Source organism: Panthera uncia, chromosome A2 (genome assembly GCF_023721935.1).
Source record: "Panthera uncia isolate 11264 chromosome A2, Puncia_PCG_1.0, whole genome shotgun sequence".
Lineage (NCBI taxonomy): Eukaryota > Metazoa > Chordata > Mammalia > Carnivora > Felidae > Panthera > Panthera uncia.
The window spans coordinates 130,073,423-130,092,710 of record NC_064816.1 but is presented as its reverse complement, the minus strand read 5'-3'; the positions used below and the strand labels follow the sequence as shown (position 1 = coordinate 130,092,710).

Genomic DNA, 19,288 nt, shown 5'->3' with positions numbered 1-19,288 from the left:
CTCATTTTAACATTGCTGGGAGAAATAAAAGTAAATAAAAGGACAGATATACCATGTTTATAAATTGAAAAACCCAATATTGTTAAAATGTCAATTCTTCCCAAATTGCTTTATATATTAAACACACTTTCAATCAAAATCCCAGCAGGAATTTTTTTTTTTTTTTTTTAGAAATTGACAAGCAAATTTTAAAGTTTCTATGGATATGAAAGGATCAAATATAACCAAAGCAATTTTGATAAAGAACAGACCTGGAGGGCTTACACTACCTGATTTCAAAAGCCATCATAAAGCTATTGCAATCAAGACAATGGCATTGTCCTAAGAATAAACACACAGATCTCTGGAATAAAATAGAGAGACAAGAAATATAGATAGGGTCAACTAATTTTTGATAAAGTTGCCAATTCAACGGGGAAAGGATTATCTTTTAAGAAATGGTGCTAGAACTGAATTTTGCTGAAAACAATGAATGTCCACCTTTACTTCACACTGTATATAAAACTTTACTCAAGATGGTTCATAACACACATAGAAGCAAAACATGTAAAATATTTGGAAGAAAATAGAAGGAAAAAATCTTTACAACCTTAGGGTAGGCAAAAATTTCTTACATGTGACTCAAGAAATTGAACCTGGACTTTTATCAAAATTAAGAACCTAACATCATTAATAAAACTAAAAGCTACAAACTATAAGGAAATATTGTCAATATATATATTTAACAAAGGATTTGTATCAAAATATATAAAGAATGCTCAAAACTCAGTAAGGCAAACACGTGATTTTTAAAATGGGCAAAGTATATGAACAGACACTTCATCAATAAAGATATACTAATGGCCAACAAGCACATGAAAAGATGTTCAACATCTTTAATAATGAGGGACATGCAAATTAAAATTGTATCACAAAATCGTATCACTACACATCTACCAAATTAGCTAAAATTTAAAACAGACTGACAATACCAAGTGTTGACAAGGATATAAAGCAACTAAACCCCCATACATTACTGATGGGAATGTAAAAACTATAATCATTTTGGAGAACATTTTGGAAGTTTCTCAACACTTGCATTTCTAGGTCTTTACCCAAGAGAAATGAAAATATATGTCCACTGCTATAAAACTATAGCAGCTTTATTCAATAAGAAACCAAAACAGGTAACAACTCAGTATCAGTAGGCATATGGCTGAGCCAATGATGTTATTTCTTTTTTTTTAAATGTTTATTTATTTTGAGAGAGAGAGAGAGAGAGAGAGAGAGAGAGAAAGAGAGCACAAGCAGGGGAGGGGCAGAGAGAGAGGGAGAGAGAGACTCCCAAGCAGGCTCTGCACTGTTAGCACAGAGCCTGACACAGGGCTCGCACTCACGAACCATGAGATCATGACCTGAGCTGAAACCAAGAGTCGGACACTTAACCACCTGAGCCACCCAGGCACCTCCCCCCCACACAATTATGTTCAGTAATAAAAAGAAACAAACTACCAACCCCCACAAACACACCTGAAAACATTATGCTGAACAAAAGAAGTTGTACACAAAGGTAGTATATATTGTATGTTCCCATTTATATGAAATTCTAGAGATTTTGTTTTCTTATTTTTTTTTAAATTTTTTTTTAACGTTTATTTATTTTTGAGACAGAGAGAGACAGAGCATGAACGGGGGAGGGTCAGATAGAGAGGGAGACGCAGAATCTGAAATAGGCTCCAGGCTCTGAGCTGCCAGCATAGAGCCCGACGCGGGGCTTGAACTCAGAGACCGTGAGATCATGACCTGAGCCGAAGTCGGACGCTTAACGACTGAGCCACCCAGGCGCCCCGAAATTCTAGAGATTTTGAAATTGACTGCAAAGTGGCAGAAAGGAACTTTTTAGGGTGACAGAAATGTTCTCTATCTTGATTGCAGTGATAAGGGTGGTTACAGACATGTATATATTTGCCAAAATTCATCAAACTGGTAACGTTAAATGGATACATTTTATCATACATAAATTGTTCCTCAATAAAATTATTTAAAGGAAAAAACTATTTTCCTTTGTCATATTCATATCATGCAATGCCAATTCCAATGAGAAATAATTTTTGTCTTTGATTCATGGGTACTGGTATCAAAAATAATCTCATCTACACTGTTTTAACTGAATGAGAAACATAATTTTAGTATTTATTAACCTCTCTGCTCTCCCTCTCTCACTGCCTCACCCCTCATATCCAGTTGAACTTTAAATTTCTTGAAAGCTTTTTGCTCTCTTATTTCTTATCACATACTACTCCTCTGCATTCAATAAATATTTGTGAAACTGAATCACAGATGGTCTTTGTATCCTGTATTACTTTTGTCACCTAGTGTTATTCTGGTAAGAGACTAAAATTAAAGCCTTCACATGTCATAGGATTTTGTCTATTTTATTTTTTCTCTCACTCATTTTTAACAATCTTTTTTCAATCAAAATAGTATTCAAGAGCCCGATATGTAAAATAGACTACATTTATAAGCTCAAATTTATAACATTTAATAATATAATCAACCATGAGTTGATGAACCATAAGTTCATCTATCAGTAGTACCCAACAGTCAAAAGTAGTTTTTTTTAATATGTGAATATATCTTTTTATTTTAGTTTTTCAGTTATTAAAAAGGAAACTCAGATCAAATATTAAGAGCAGGAGTCATCAAATTAAGGCCCAAGGGCCAAAGCCTGCTCACAACCTGGTTTTGTACAGCCCTTGATCTAACAATGTTGTGGGTTGTTTTTTTGTTTTTGTTTTTGTTTTACATGTTTAAATGGTTGGGGAGGAAAGAACATTTATTGATATGTGAAAATTATATGAAGTTCAAATTTCTGTGTTCATAAGTAAAGTTTTACTGGAACACAGTCACACTCATCTGTCTATGGCTACTTATTTGCTAAAATGGCTGAGATGAGTAGTTGCAAAAAAGACTATATGGTCCACAAGTCTAAAATATTCATTATCTGGCCCATTACAGAAAAAAAGTAGCAGACTCCTGACAGAGAATTCCAGGAGGACCTGTGGAAAACCAACTTCATGGAGTAGAGTTTAGAAACTACATGGAGCAAATTATATTTTCCAAAGATGGCCACTGCAATATTTTTCCATCCTATTTGCTCTTCTACAATGTGACTTTCTACTCTCTCACCAAGAGAAGAAGTCTAATTTTCTACCCTTTGAATATGGTCTTGTCCTGGTGACTTTCTTGGCCAAGATAATATGGTGGAAGGGACTCCCGAGACTTCCAAGACTAGGTCATAAGAAACCTTGCAGCTTCCTCCTAGGATTCTTGGAATGCTCCATCATGGGATGCTTCTTCTGAAAACCATGCTGCGAGAAACTTGAACTTCAAGGAGGATGCAAGTATAGGCATACGTGCCTACATCCCCAGCTGAGCCCCAAGTCAACAGCCAGCTTCAACTTATATCCATATGGGAGAGCTATCCTGGACCTCCAGCTCAGGTAAGACTTTAGATGACTGCTGCCCCAACAGACATCTGACTGCAACTGCATTAGAGCCCCTATCAGAGAACCACCCCTGGGTACAGTCAACCCATATAACTGTGAAATACAATAATAAATGCTTCATATCAAGCCACTATGTTTTGGGGTACTTTGTTATAAAGCAACAGATAACTGAAACATCATTATACTAAAACAAATCTAGGAAAGTTTCAGATGAGAAATTCCAGACTTCTGATTCATGCCCATGCATATCACCAATTCAAACCCTACCAAAGCCTCTTGCTAACCCTAGGTGTTCTAGAAGTAGTTAGGGATAAAGGAAGTAAGTGGTAAATAATACTCTAATGGAGTCACTGTGATTTCTTAATCTATATATATGCATTCCAATTAGGCTCAGTATTCCCCCAAAATTCTGCCAATAAGCCTGAATCTTAACAGTCTGAAACTCTCAAAAAGAAATGAAAAACAATTTTGCCAATTCCTAAAATTATATCAGGATGGGTAGAGAGACAACTGTTACTTTTCATGCTATAAGTGAATTGGTAATTATAATATTCATTATTTTTTACCTGATAATCTAAAAAATGATAAGTGAACTTAGATGAAATGTACTCAATTATCAATATATACCTAAGTATCAGTATATGGCAGTTTACCTATAAAAAATATGGACTTAATAATAAAAATCCATATGCTATTCTAATTGTGTCACCTGCTCCTGCTCCAAAGGGTGACAAGAGTCATTCACTCATATGTTTCTGATATATGTCACTTAAATATAATATACTCCTTAGCCTAGAAAATTTAATTAAACTCAATATTAACATCTTATAAAACCCACAAAGCATATTTTCAATAATACTACCTTAAGCTTTTCAATAATATTACCTTAAGATTCAAATTTTAAAGAATAAGTGCAAAGTATATGTTAGGTACCCTACCACACTCTGGGGATATATCTTTAATTGGTGTAAATTTCATTCAAAGAGATCAGTGGTGGCTCTGAATCATTAACCCTTTGACATTTCTGAGAACCATAATGCATTACAGAATGGTGTGTTTATTTTATATCTAAAGGGATATTACCAGAACTCTTAGGATTACTAATTTTTTAATTCAGTAATTATTTCCAAGATTAAATATTTATTTATGTGACTATGATTCACACTAATATAGAAAACAGTTGAACAGATAAAGTATCTTAAGAGGAAAACATTCCAAACTTTAGTGGCTTCAGCCAATCTTACAAGAGTGCTTGACCAGTTAGTGATGCCTACCACAGGGGGTGACCAGTAGTGAGAAATACCTGGGCATTTGCCAACTCTGACCAGTTTCATGCAGTCTCCTCTCATCAGATCTCCCGCTAAGTCCCTTCAGAGACTCCCACGATAGGGGCTCCTGGGTGGCTCAATCAGTTAAACATCTGACTCTTGGTTTTGGCTCAGGTCATGATCTCACAGTTTATGGGATGGAGCCACATGCTGTCAGGACAAAAGCCTGCTTGGGATTCTCTCTCTCTGTCTCTCTCTGCCCCTCCCCTGCTCGTACTTGCTCCCTCTCTCTCAAAATAAATTAAAAAAAAAAAAAAAAAAAAGACACCCATGATAGGACTTCCACCCAGTCTTAGAAAGTGACTCTTCCCTTTCATTAGCCAGTCTTTCCCACTGCTGGAGTCTACTCTCCACAGATAACCTTTGACAAGCCCCACCCTGGTATAAATGTCCTGGCCCAAAAAAGGATATACCCCTAACATCAAGAATTCATTGGATAAGCCATATTTTGAGACAGAAGAGCTTAGATGACAGGTGACCAAACCTTGGTAGAACACAGGAGAGCCAAGATTTGAAACTAGACAATCGAGCACCATAGTATCTACACTTAATCACTGAATCTGGCACATGTTTGCTGCCATTTCCACAACATGTGCTAAACTGTATCTTCCGTCTTTTAGTTCACAATTATGAGAATTCATTATTAATAAAAGCAAAATCTCCATACAGGAAATATTATAATTTACTATTTTAAAAAATTTTTTTTAATGTTTTTATTTTTTTTTGAAGGAGAGAGACAGAGCATGAGTGGGGGAGGAGCAGAGAGAGAGGGAGACACAGAATTTGAAGCAGGCTCCAGGCTCTAAGCTGTCAGCACAGAGCCAAATGCGGGGCTCAAACCCACAAACTGTGAGATTATGACCTGAGCCGAAGCCGGACACTCAACCGACTGAGCCACCCAGGCGCCCCTACAATTTACTATTCTAGCATAGCAATTATGACATCACAGAACCTTTCATTCAAAATTTGTGCATTTCCTAATTGACACATCAATAAACATATTAATAAAAGCTTTATATTTATTAGGGAAAAATGGTGGGATAGCAATACTCTGAAAAACAATTTTGAAAATGACAATTCATATTCCTGTGCTCCATATAGTCTTATAATAAAAATTTAATAGTATTTGAACATAATTTAATGGAATGACTATTATTAATGTTAAAAATACACACTAGCAGTGACTTTTCCAACTCAGAATCCATAACAACAATGAATCCCATTCACATCCTGTGTAACTCCATGGGGATTCTATGGGGAAAGTTTCCATATATGGTCATTTATCCCCATAGACTCCCCATGGTTTATACAGGATATGAATCTGGTCTATTGTGACAATGAAAACAACAGATCACTGAAAACTCATGTGTAATTTCTGCTGAACAAACTATAGACTAACAATTAGGGAAACCAATATTCGAGTGAAAATAAGTAATATGAGAATTTAAAAATAACCACTGAGTATTTTTATTCCATTTCTGTATTAGCAGAATAAGCACATAAATAATCAGAAGGAAAAAAATTCAATCCTAAGTTTAAAATATTTTCTTGATACTAAAAATTAAAATATCAACTATTAACAGGCAAGAAACCCAGAAGAAAAAATCACATCAGAACTTATATTGTCAGAAGGAAAGAAAAGATAATATAGTAAAACAAGTCAAATGTTACATGAGCTTTATTTAGTTTCCCAGGCTCCTGTATGACCATGCCCTAACATAAACCTCAGTTATCTATAATTATTTTCCCATATTTGTGACATTAGCATCTGTGGCATTCTACTTATCTAAAGTTATGTAGAATAATATTTTTCTTTTACACTCACTGCTTGAGTGCTGACTGAGAGGTAAGTTTTTGTGTGTATACTTAAGTATTTGTACTTTTGCTTTAAATAAGATGAAAGCATCTAAAATCCAATACAACTAAACACTAACAGCCAGATTAAAGCCGTAGGAAAGGGAAATGGCTGTATACCTAAATTATCTTGTTCAATATGACAGAAACTAAAAAGATAAAAACAAAATATAGTACTAGAATGTCAAACATACTAACAGCAAAAACAGCAGTATCTGACACAATTATTTCATAAGAACTAGGACTTACATTGAAAAATGGTCCAGTTGTGAATAGCCATTTTAGAATGAACACGGTAACGATTAACATCTCAACTGATTCACAAAAATTACACCAAAACAATAGACCCAAGTTCAATCTCATGTATGAGTAGCTGTCAAAAATGGCCTGAAATGCATGTTTAAAAAAAAAAAAAAAAAAAGGAGTGTGACTCATTTGTTTCTCTATCAAAGAAATGACTGTTTAATTATATAGCTTTTTGGTGACCTAATATTGCTAGAGTATATTCATTTGACTATCTCCCACACAATGGCTCAAAATTTGAGATAATTACATTATTCTTAAAAACACGGTACCACACTCACTACTAAAATTGAGAAGCTGTCAGTCCCAACTTAATGCCTTTATCAGTAATGAAAACAAAAGGCAACAGCTGAACTTTGGGTGTCCTTCAAAGACAAATCACATGGGACATCACAAATCCTTTCCAGCATCTATCTACCTACCTAAGGTGATGTAGACATCCACAAAATGGCAGGGCCAGCCACACCAAAGCTAAAGAGAACTGACTTCCTGACATACACAGCCACCATTTCCCCACCACCACTAAGCTCACAAAATCCTACCACTTTATTGGGACGTTAGTGATTTCTTTTTCCCTTTACAGATGTCCTAGATGTTCTTTTCAATGTATTATGACTATAACAAAATTTGGGGAGGAGGGATTAAATGATACTATTTGCCCAGAGGCATGCTGTTTCTCAAAAGGAAAGATATTGCTCTCTTCACTGGACTAATGAGGCAGGTTCTTTGGAAGACATATTAATGTGTTAAACCAGGGTACAATTCCCACCAAAGTACACCTTAAATGGTACCCTTGAGGACTGAAAAAGACACAAATGTGGGAGGGGAGGCAGGAGGAGGACTGAGCCAGGTAAATGTTAATTGAATAAATGTTCACTGTACTGTAAGTATTTACACTTTGGAGAATAACTGGCTTTATCAAGAAGAACGTAACCAAATGACAGCAGTATAAAACCAGTTTTCTTTATTCCATAAAGAGAAAAGATGAAAAATTTCTGCCCCTTTATAAAATTTTAAAAGTAAAATTGTCAAAATTTTGTGGAATTTAATTTATTGATCTTAAAATGTCATTAAATCAAATTTAGTACCAAAAATATGCATTTTTAAGGACTATTCTCCTCAACAAAACTTTACTGATAGTGTTTTTTTTCTTAAACTTAAATTATTCTGGCCACAGAAACTAAAATTGCATTTCCTCAAAGCAGATAGAGAAGACATACTATTCCCATTTTTAGACATGGGAAATTACAGTAAAGGAAAACCTCAGTGAAATACTTCAAGATGGTAACAGAGCCACAGAAGCTACACTTCCTGCTTTGTAAGGATTAATCCACATATAACATAGAACACTTCCATTTTTTCCAGTGGGCCCAAAACAGACTGTGCCCAATCTACAAAACTATGGAGATTCAGATCCACTAAGTCAGAAAAACTGACACTGGGATTGTTAAAGGTATTCACTAGAATGCTAACAGAAGACATTCATTAAAACAATGGGAGACAGGGACACCTGGGTGGCTCAGTCGGTTAAGCGGCCGACTTCAGCTCAGGTCACGATCTCATACTCCGTGAGTTCGAGCCCTGCATCGGGCTCTGGGCTGATGGCTCAGAGCCTGGAGCCTGCTTCCGATTCTGTGTCTCCCTCTCTCTCTGACCCTCCCCCGTTCATGCTCTGTCTCGAAAATAAATAAACATTAAAAAAAAATTTTTTTTTAAACAATGGAAGACAAAGCATTTATTAATTCCGATGCCATGGTTATTTAAGTTTTCATATTTGAAGAACAAGAGTCTACTCTTCCAGGTAAATTTTTTTGTCATTTTTAAGGCTTTTGTATGAGTATGTTGGAGGGGAGGGGTCTTTTTGGTATTTATACATCAAACAATACTATTTTAGTGAGACAGAACATGTTATAACGTGATACCAGCTACTGCAAATTCCTGACTACAAAGGTCTGAAACATAAAATCAACTTACTCTAGTACTTGAAAATGAGGACATCGACATTTCCTTCTCTTATAGGCAAAGAGCAAGGGAAAGAGAAAATTTACAAGAGCCATTACACGTGACTCTACAAGCAACAGAAGTCAGAAGTGATTTCCTTTTGACTGGGAAAGGTCATCACAAGGGAACTTTCTGAAGTAATAGAAATATTCTGTATCATAATCTGGGGCGTGGTTCCATGGGTGTAAGCATAGGCAAAAATTTACAGAGCTTTGACTTACAAAGCTGACAGACACTTTGAGTTACACATTTTATCCTTTGTAAACCATCCTTCGATTTTAAAAGTAAGATCATCCGATACAAGCAAAGTAGTACAATCAGAAATCAAAAATAAGAATAATGAAATCAGAATATGTTAGAAAATAATGACCTTTCCAGGATCTAGCACAGCATTGTACACAGGGTAGATAAACAAGTATTTATTACAAAAATTTAGTGAGAATGTCTTAGTTGGTCTTGAAGATCCCTTCTGAACTAATGAGAACTTCAAATGTGGCTTATTTTTCTGAATATTCTAAATATGGACAGTTTCAGCCTATAAGGCCTCCAAATGGCAAAAATTAAAGGTCTAGAAAGCTAATCTCAAAACATTAGTTGTCATAACTCTGAGTATAGATTTAGGGCATCTCCTTATCAAAAGAAGGCAGTCCATTCTCAACACTTAATGACCACTGACAGTACAAACCTATCTATGGTCTTGTCGTGATAAACAAGAAGCAAAACTTAATACTCAATTAGGTTTAAAAAAATGCAAACATCTGCATGATGGTGTTCTGTCTTCTGAATGGTATTCTGTCTGTTCAGTAATCCGGTAGCTCCAGAAACCAAAAGCAACCAGCAGTTTTCAAACATATCACATAGCACATGGGTGACATTATTAAAAGATCAAGTTTGATAACCAGGCAAGGCTGTGTCTGCTAAGTAAATCTGGCCAGACAATGTTAGAGTCCCTAGTCCAAGAGCCCAAAGACTCCCACATGAGCTTCAACTTCTATTTTCACCTAAAAAAAGTATTAAGACTAATTTCCCTTTAGTAAATCTCTCTGTCCATACCTAAGTTCCTACATAAACAAAATTCCATGACTAAAATGAAACTGTAGAAGGTCTTTTCCACTTAATAATCTGTTCCTACTTGTTGGGTGACAATAATTCTAATTGTACCATTAAGTGAAAATTCAAAAAATATTTTTTAATTTTTAGAAAATAATATTGTCATTTGCCGAATGCAACATTGTCTCACTGTTATTCTTTCTTGACCTTGATTAGTCAGTGTGGTTAATTTCAGCAATGAGAAGCTTCCATGTGAAACAACAAAAATAATCCTTTAAAAAGCCAATCAAGAAACAAAAAAACCCTGAGGATTATAAGCTCTCCTGAAATACAACTATTCTAGAATAACCATCAGTTGCACACAAATAGATGCAGTGATCACCTAAGATCAGAAAGAAAATGTTGGATTATAAATTCTTAAGAAATGCATTTCTTAAATTGCTGCCCTAATCTTCTTCTCCCCACAAAGGTAGTATCTTGTCAATTTTTAATGTTCTGGGCTAGCAGGTTGAGTCTCTTCAGAAATACTTAACTGTCACCTTTCCTTATGGATAATGACAAAATATTCTGCAAAGCCTGAATAACTGCATGGACAAGTTATATTATTCTATATCCAACATTAAATAATCCTCAAATTAGTTAGGCTAATACCAGTTATAGCTGTCTACAAGTGCTGTCCAGCCCAGCCCATTGTGCAGGGCCTGCTCTGCACCACAGCAATTTCATTGTATAAGTTTTAAGACAGATACGATGCTGCTAGACTGTGACGTTAGCCAGCATATCAACATTGAAACCATTGTGTAAAAAAAAAAAAAAAAAAAAAAAAATCTTTACAATAAAACTTACTTCTTATTCTTTAAATCTGCATATAATATCTACTCCTATGCTTCTGTAAAAATATGGAGGAAGAGGATATAATGACACCTTTTTGTCCTTTTAAATAAAAACTGTAAGCCCTTTTTCCCTTTCTAATAAACACTATCATTTCAGATCCTCCCAGTTTCTACTTTAGGGTTTAAGGACTATTATAGAACCCACAACAATAGATCGGTGACAGACTTGATCCCATCAATTAACACGTTCTGGGGAGACTGCCTGGATTCCTGTCTTCCTTCCTCCCTCTTGAAGGCCTGGTTTTGGCCACACTGACATCCCTGGCCTTAAGGATGAATAACCCAGTTAAGGAGGAGTCCCTTCCCTGAGACCAATTCCTTTGTAATTAGAGCCAAAATACAAAGTCTATTAATGACCTATGGCAATGTGATATGAAGTCCAAGCCAACGAAACCATGACAGCAAACAGATTTCTGAATAGCAAAGAAGTGGGATCCATTTACTTACATGAAGATTCAGTGCCAAACATGGCTGGCTCCAGAGGCTGCTTTAAAAAAATCAGAAGAAAGAAAAAAAAAAGGGAAGGAAATAAAATCGAGGAGAGTGTACGCGGGAGAGTGAAAAGATGAGCCACTACACAGCAGGGGTCATGAAGACACACAATGCAGTCCAAGCTGTGTCCAGCTGCCAGATTCTCCTCTTACAAGCTTCAGTGTTCTCCCGTGTGATTGAAAAGCAAGGTCTCCTACAGCACAAACACCCGAAGAGCTGCTTGTGAAAATCCAATAGGGGAAGGCAAGCCAACGTGGCTCTTCTGGGATGCAGTGAGGCAGGACTAGGTAGCAGCAGGGGCACGACTGGAAGCAGCAGCAACAGCGGCTACTGCAATCCCCAGCCCTGCCGTAGCAGTAAGACAATAGCAGGGCTTATGCATACACCGATGACGTCAGAGACACTGCACAGACGGACTGCGCTGCTTGAGCCAGAGGCTCCAGGGGCTTCAGGGGAGCAGGCGATTCAAAGGGGAATTCCTTTGTCACAACATGGACAAGACCAAGAGCCACATATATATTCACCTTCCTGACAAGATCTTCAACCTGTAATACCAAGCACTAACAAGGACCTCAAAGAAATCTAAATATTGGCTTTACAGCAACTAACCACAAAGATATCATGAAGATCAAGATTCTTGGTTTTATGCAGCAATTAAACTTTTCAAGGGAATTAAGAATATCAGAAATGAGAAAAATAAACTACCTTTAAAAATAACTACAGAACTCATTGTTTTTTCTCTACACTTATGGAAAACTGACAGATCAGAGGTTGTAAACTCAATCACAATTACGTGAAAATATGTATACTATTGCATACACATTCTGGGCATATTAATACACCCACAAGTATACCCATTTATTAACAGTAAAATAACAGTGCAAGTGCTTAAAACACTGCGTGGCACACAGTGAGCTCACAAACATCAGCAATTACATTATTAGTTATGTTGCAACTGTTATTCATATGTGAAAACCACAGCTCTAGGAATATATTATCTACATATATTTCACTTATCCCATTCCTTTGGCCTTATTTTTATTTTGCCTTCCTGTCCTTTTCTAGAGTAACTCAGTCATTTTAAGGCTGTGTGCACACAGGCTGTACACACCTGTGTGTCAGTGGGCACATATGACCAACAAACACATTTCTTTTTACTCTATTCTTACAAGGAAATAATTGAAGATATTGTTATTTTGTCACTTGATAAATAAAACTCTTCCTGCATTACCTTTACTCTTAGAAATCTGTTTTTGAAACTAGAATTCTATAGACTATCCAACAGAAGCAAAGAAAGAAATTTTGTTTTAATGTTTTAAAAACACTGAAATGCACAAAAAGTGTGTGTGTGTGTGTGTGTGTGTGTGTGTATTCCCATAATCCCACACTTTTAAAATCATATAAAATAGGAGATTCAAGAGCTCAAGTTTCCTCTCTATCCATTCATCCAAGGTATGTATCCAGTATTTTCTTAAGATTTACAAAGACGTGTCTTCATATAATATAGTTTTTAAACATTAAATTCTGATAGGAATGTGAAACTGTAAGTTACCATCTAAAAACATCATTAATAGCTTTTCTGGTCAGTATATGTGGATCCATCTCATCTTTTTAATAGTTGCCTAATATTCCATTGTGTGGTTATAGAATAATTTATTCAAGGTAACTTGACCTTTGCTTACTGAAATGCTAAACCAGTGCAATGGTGTTACATAAGATAATGAACAAATATTTTGTTGTAGGAAAGAATAACAATAACTAATATTTACTGAATATTCACTATGTGCCAGGTACTATTCTGGGAAGTTTACATGAGTTAACTTATTGAATCTTTGTAACAATCCTACAATGTAGATACCATTAATTTCCACATTTGATAAATGGTGAAATAATTTTCCAAGGTCACACAGGTACTGAACAATGAGCTGGGATTCAAATCTAGGTAGGTTCCAAAGCATTTGCTCTTAACTGCTCTTCCATAATGCTTCTTGAGAATTAACAAATACTTAAAATTATATTTTAAGTATTCAACTAAAACAAAAGGAAAATAGATATCAACTGAAAATGTGGACAAAAATATTCTTAAAAGAGAAAGGTCACCAGAGAAAGCTAAAAATGACAGAAAGAACTATGCCAAAAATTGCAGGAATTAAGAAAAATGCATCCTCCCAAATTATCAGTCATGTTAACAACCAGTGGAGAATATCAATAATGGCATTAAGATATAACTGTAGGGAAGTACTAAAGGCAATACCCTTCAAAAGGGTTGAAGCCAGAATATTATCTTACGTAAGATCTATTTTAAATTGCATACCAGATGTTGTACATGAATAGTCACACAAACGGTGGATGGATGTGGCCAGAAGAAAGGCAAGAGGAAAAGTAGAATGAGACGATGATCTTGGGTAAGAGATATTTTCCACCAGAGGCCACAGTCTATAGGCAATAACTGCTTTGCCAAGTCATTGATGTAGCTCCTCTCAGCTCATACGTGAGGGTGTACATATGCATATGTAAATGCACTTTTCTGAGTGCCTGTATTTATTTCTTGGCACTGACTTCTGAGAGTAAGTTAAAGGCTGCAATATTTTGCAAGAAGTCAACTTTTTAGATAACTATACCAGGGTCAGTATGTTAAAACAATAGATATCTCACTTGCCAGCAAAACTGTACCCAAATGACAGCCTCTGACTCCTATTAAGGTTTCTATAACCTCTGGAGGCCTGAGGTATTTCTAAGTACTTTAGTATGTTGGAATCCATATCACTGAAGGCCCGTCTTTGACAAAACAGATTCCAAAAATTTAGTTTACTATTTTTCTCACTTCTAGGCACCGGGCATGAGCTCACAAAATGAAGACAAATTTTAATGTGTTGCCTAAAGAAAATATAATGAAATAAAACTGATCTGATGTCTTCCACACCCCTCAAAAAAATCACATAATACATTCCAAGACCAAAATTAACTTTGAACTATCAATTCTGTCTAATTATGTCTATTTGCCTGTAACCTTGCCCTTTTTATTAGCAAAGAGAATACTGTTAATTTTAGTATAAAATTAGCAATGAAAGGAAAGATCAATATTCAAAATGATTTAGTAGCCAAAATAATCATTGTTAAATCAGAACACTGTTGATAAACAAAGACAGTAGTGAAAATCTTAAACTAAGTCAATAGTCACTTTTAGAGGAAACCCCATTCATAAATCACTCAACAACTTACTGTTGGGAGCTTACTGTTCTGCACTCTAGGGGTACAGCCAAGCACAAACTCCCTCCTCTATGGAGATTACAGTCTAGTGGGTGAGACAAGCAAATATGTAATATGTCAGATGGCAGCATGTGTTACAAAAAAAGGTAAGAGGAACCCAAGGCTGAGGAATGACTGAATGTGAGGGTTATTAGTTCAGATAAAACTGTCAGGCAATGCCACCCTTAAAAGATGACATTTCAACAGAGACCTGAAAAAAAATGAAAGGAAACCACATGGATAACATGGAAACCCCGTGGGAGAAAGAGCATTCCAAGAAAAAAAAAAAAAAAAAAAAAGATAAATCTATTCTTGAATCATCAAGAACCATTTTCTATTGGATGACAACCCCTTCAGTGCCATGATGATGTCATTAAGTGCAATATGGTTACGCTTCATGAACTGTGCTGACAGTAAAATAAATTCTCTTTTCCAAATCCAAAAGAATTCATTCTCCCATGAACTGAAAACATATGCGTTCTTCACAGTTTACTAAATATACCTATATTTGCAAATATGTAAATGTTTATAAAAATCACCATAGGTGACAACATCCAAAATAGCTTCCTACCTCATCAACTAATTTAATTAGTTTATCTATTAATGTGATAAGAACTTAAGCCACACATTCTCTCTAGAGTACATACATAAACTAATTTTGAAGGTGTCATATCTTGAATTTCTCTGGAGCCATCTCCTTTGCTCACACTAAAGTTTTCTTAGTATTCCTCTTTTCTTAATTTTTGTAAAATGTTTATTTATTTTGAGAGAGCATGCACGTGAGTGTGGGGGAGGGGCAGAGAGAGGGAGAGAGAAGCCCGAGCAGATTCTGTGCTGTCAGTGCAGAGCCCAATGCAGGGCCGATCTCAGGAATCATGAGATCATGATCTGAGCCAAAATCAGGAATCAGATACAACCAACTGCGCCACTCATGTGATCCTCTTAGTACTCCTCTTGATGTCTAAGTAGCATGTTAAAGTTGTGTGTCTTTTGGAATACCATCTATACGTTTATAAAGTATTATCTAAAAACAGAGAAATGTTTTAGTGGCAATATATGAACTATAGAAAAATGAAACAATCAATGGTTCTGTTCTTTGGGAAAAAGGTACAAATTTATCATTGAAAACATACTCATTGTAAAACTCCCTGATAAGATTTTAGAAATTTCACTTCTTTGCATATGGCTATAAAATGTGTTTCTTCCTACTTCCACACAGTACCACACATACAGTGAGCCTTCTGAAAGTTGTCTATTTTATTTCTGAACCGTGGAACAAAAATTCTGGCACACTTAACTTATGAGAAAAAAAATTCAAAATACACACACACACCACCACCACCACCGCACACACATACGCACACGCTATTATATTGGCTTTATAGAAACTCTAAAATAGAAAAATATGGATTTACAGAAAAAACAGACTTGGGGCAAATAGTTACTTTAAAATGTCTTATTTTCAAAAAAATATTTACCAGAGAACTCCTTTACATAGTGAGCTCCTAAAAGTTACATTTTAAATTGTCAATTTCACCAAAAAATCACAATTTGATACCATATTGTCAAGGATCCACACATACATCAACAGAGATCATTTATAGAGAATGTAAGAAGAGCTTAATCTAAAAGCACACTTATATTGTCATTCCACTGGGTATGGAAGGTGGGCCTCCGCCCTGGTGGAAAAGCTTCCAAAAGGCTTTATTCTTTAGTTTAAAAGGAATCTGTCAGAAAACAGTGCCACCATTACCCAAAAGTTCAAAAATGTAAGGTAATATAATTTTGAATTAAGGTAATTAATTTTGAATTTGCTCACAAATTTTGGCAAAGGCTCACGGCCATTCCTCCGTATCATCACCTCACCTCCTCATCCCGCCTTCACCCCCTCCAATCTAAGGGAATCCTCCACTTACTCATCAAGCAACCAGTACCCATGGTTAGTCTAACCTTAACTTTATTTCCAAACCTGTCCCAATTTACCATTCAGAAACTAGACTTTGGGAATAAGGTTATGCAGCTTAAAAAGGAAGAGGCTATTTATCCATCCAAAAATTCTAGACACATTAATACTCAGAAAATTTGGGATAAAAACTGAAATTCTGTAACTCACTTCATTACGTCAACTCTATGTGAAAGACACACTGCACGAAAGAACTACCACAAAACCAAAAATGTTTTACGGAAACCAGAAGCTCTCTGTAGACCATGTGTATATTTATTCTCTGTGTGGCATAATCTGAACTCAGATGTTTGGAGTCTAAACTTTCTGGCCCAGAGGGGAGACATGAGAATTAATTATGGTTTGCATTTGAGCATGACCCAAACTGAAATAGAAAAAACAACAAACTCATGCCTGACAAATTCCTTTAAGTGTATATACTAAATTAATCAAAATTCGTATACAACAAATTCATACATGATATCTTTAAAAAAACAAGCACAATCAACATAATTTTTATATATGAATTCAAAATACTTTAAGTAATTCTATATGACTAGAAAATATTTTAAATTTAATTTTACCTGTATAATCCATAATGAAGCAATAGGCAGGGAACCGGGTTATTTTCCAAAGTACAGCTCTATCAGACACAAAATGAAAGGGCTCCCTGGGCCGGCAAACTCTTCTGGGGAAAGCCTCCTGCCATGTGACATTAAGCACACACACACTTCTGCTTATCTCGAACTCAAGCCACAACTGATGTGGCTCTGCTCCCCTTTGCCTGTTCTTTTAAAGTCATCTTAGAAAAGTCTCTGTTAGAAAAGAACCGTTATTTCTTCCCATTTCAATCCTGTATTGTTAGTTAAAACTAGGGCGAAAAATTCTTTCTCTAAGTGAAAAGAAGAACACGTAGGTGTCTATACTTCATTCTAGTACTCAATGTTACAAACCCATTTAACCTGAAAGGAGTAATCATCCAAATTTTTATAGTTTTGTCATGATGTCCATTCATTTGATAGTATGCACACTTGATCCATTTGAAACACATCTGATTAATTTGTAACCAAACCTAATAAAGGTGATGAAAGAACAATCCTCTAATGCAGATCTAAAACCCTGAAGTCATTTGTCTGAGTCCTGAAACAGACATCAGATGGAAAGGACATATGGTCATTCCTGAGACAGACTCTATCTGATACAATCTTTAATGTCACATTGCAAAGACCCTGAGCCACCTTCTCCTTTATTGCCAATTGTTTTGATCTTGAGCGTGTCCTGGCTGAAACTTTAAGTAAACTTTAACAGTGGCTACTTCATCTTGATATAATTCTTAACATTGCTCAGAAACAAGATATAAATAAATAAACTTTAAAAAATTATCAGTTTCTTTTTGTTTGTTTTTTGAGCAACTTGAGTGGCTGGACAATTTTCCAATTTAGAGATATATTAAATACTCCCCTAAATTGCAGCTGTTTTGTGAAAGATAAGGTATTGGTTGTTTAGAGAGGTTTTGTTTTGCTTTTATTTTGCTACCTTGAATAAGTTTCTCAGTAAGATAATTACAAAGTTTACAGCACTATAAAATATGATTACTAATTTCAGCTCAACATCAAAAGTATGTATCCTACAGAAATCTAAAAATTCTGGGCTCAAGATCATCATTTAACAGATCTCCCCAATAATTTTATAAAATAAATGAGAAAGCATCATTTCACGCAGCCATCCAGTCAATGCCTCATTACCATAAGCAGATCCCATTACACCACCATTCTGCTAACAGTCAAAAGCTGTTAATTCTCATCAACCTCACCTGCCACTGCTGCTAAGCAGCCCTGTCTCACTTCTCAGGCCTTAATTCTCTTTATCTTAATCTAGAGTAGAGATTAGAAAGCTTTCCATGAGCTACAAAAATTTGATACAGTTTCTTCCTGGTAATTAAGATGTGCAAATGGTTAAAACAGTAATGCCATAATTGTTTTAAATGCTAACCTGAAATGCCTAATAATAACTGTCTTAATGTCCACAAAACTTACAAGTGTGTGGAAACACTGATAGCCATTATCAGATGTCACATGAAATGACATTTTATGTCTTTCACAATTTAGTACTGTTAGCGTTGCTTTTTAAACTTCTTATCTAATTATTTGAGTGGCATTATTTTAAGAGCAATTGTTTTATCTTATCCTTCTTAGTATTTTATAATTCTTGTTTAAATCACAGATGTTTTAAGGAAATGCCTTTTATTGACAAAATGAGAACATAATGAAAAATCCAAATGAGAAGAGACAAGATAGATGGATAGATGGGTAAACAGATATAAAACCTGTACTATACAGGCTACACCCAAAAAGACAAGAAATAACAAGTGTTGAGGATGTGGAGAAAAAGGAACCCTCATGCACTGTTGGTGGGAATGTAAATTGGTGCAGCCACTGTGGAAAACAGTATGGAAGTTCCTCAAAAATTAAAAATAGAAATACCAAATGATCCAATAATTACAATTACTGAATACTTACCCAAAGAAAATAAAAATACTAATTGAAAAAGATACATGCACCACTCTGTTTATTCCAGCATTATTTACAGCAGTCAAGATACAGAAGCAACCTAAGTATACTTTCATAGATGAATGGATAAAGAAGATGTGGTATTGCATGTATGTGTATAAGACATATACACATATAC

General features: G+C 35.4%; 1 protein-coding gene across 5 annotated transcripts in view; it reads right to left on the bottom strand.

The window, feature by feature from the left end:
- The window catches only part of ST7 (suppression of tumorigenicity 7), a 267,667-nt gene that overhangs the window by 183,352 nt on the left and 65,027 nt on the right, over window positions 1-19,288 (bottom strand). The window contains exon 1 of one of the 5 annotated variants that reach the window (XM_049642972.1): window positions 11,365-17,174. The exons of the other annotated variants lie outside the window; for them this stretch is intronic. Within the exon in view, the coding sequence (XP_049498929.1) occupies window positions 11,365-11,386 (22 nt within the window). The 5' untranslated portion in view covers window positions 11,387-17,174. Of the gene's footprint in view, window positions 1-11,364; window positions 17,175-19,288 lie in introns of those variants that run through there. 5 annotated transcript variants of the gene reach the window in all.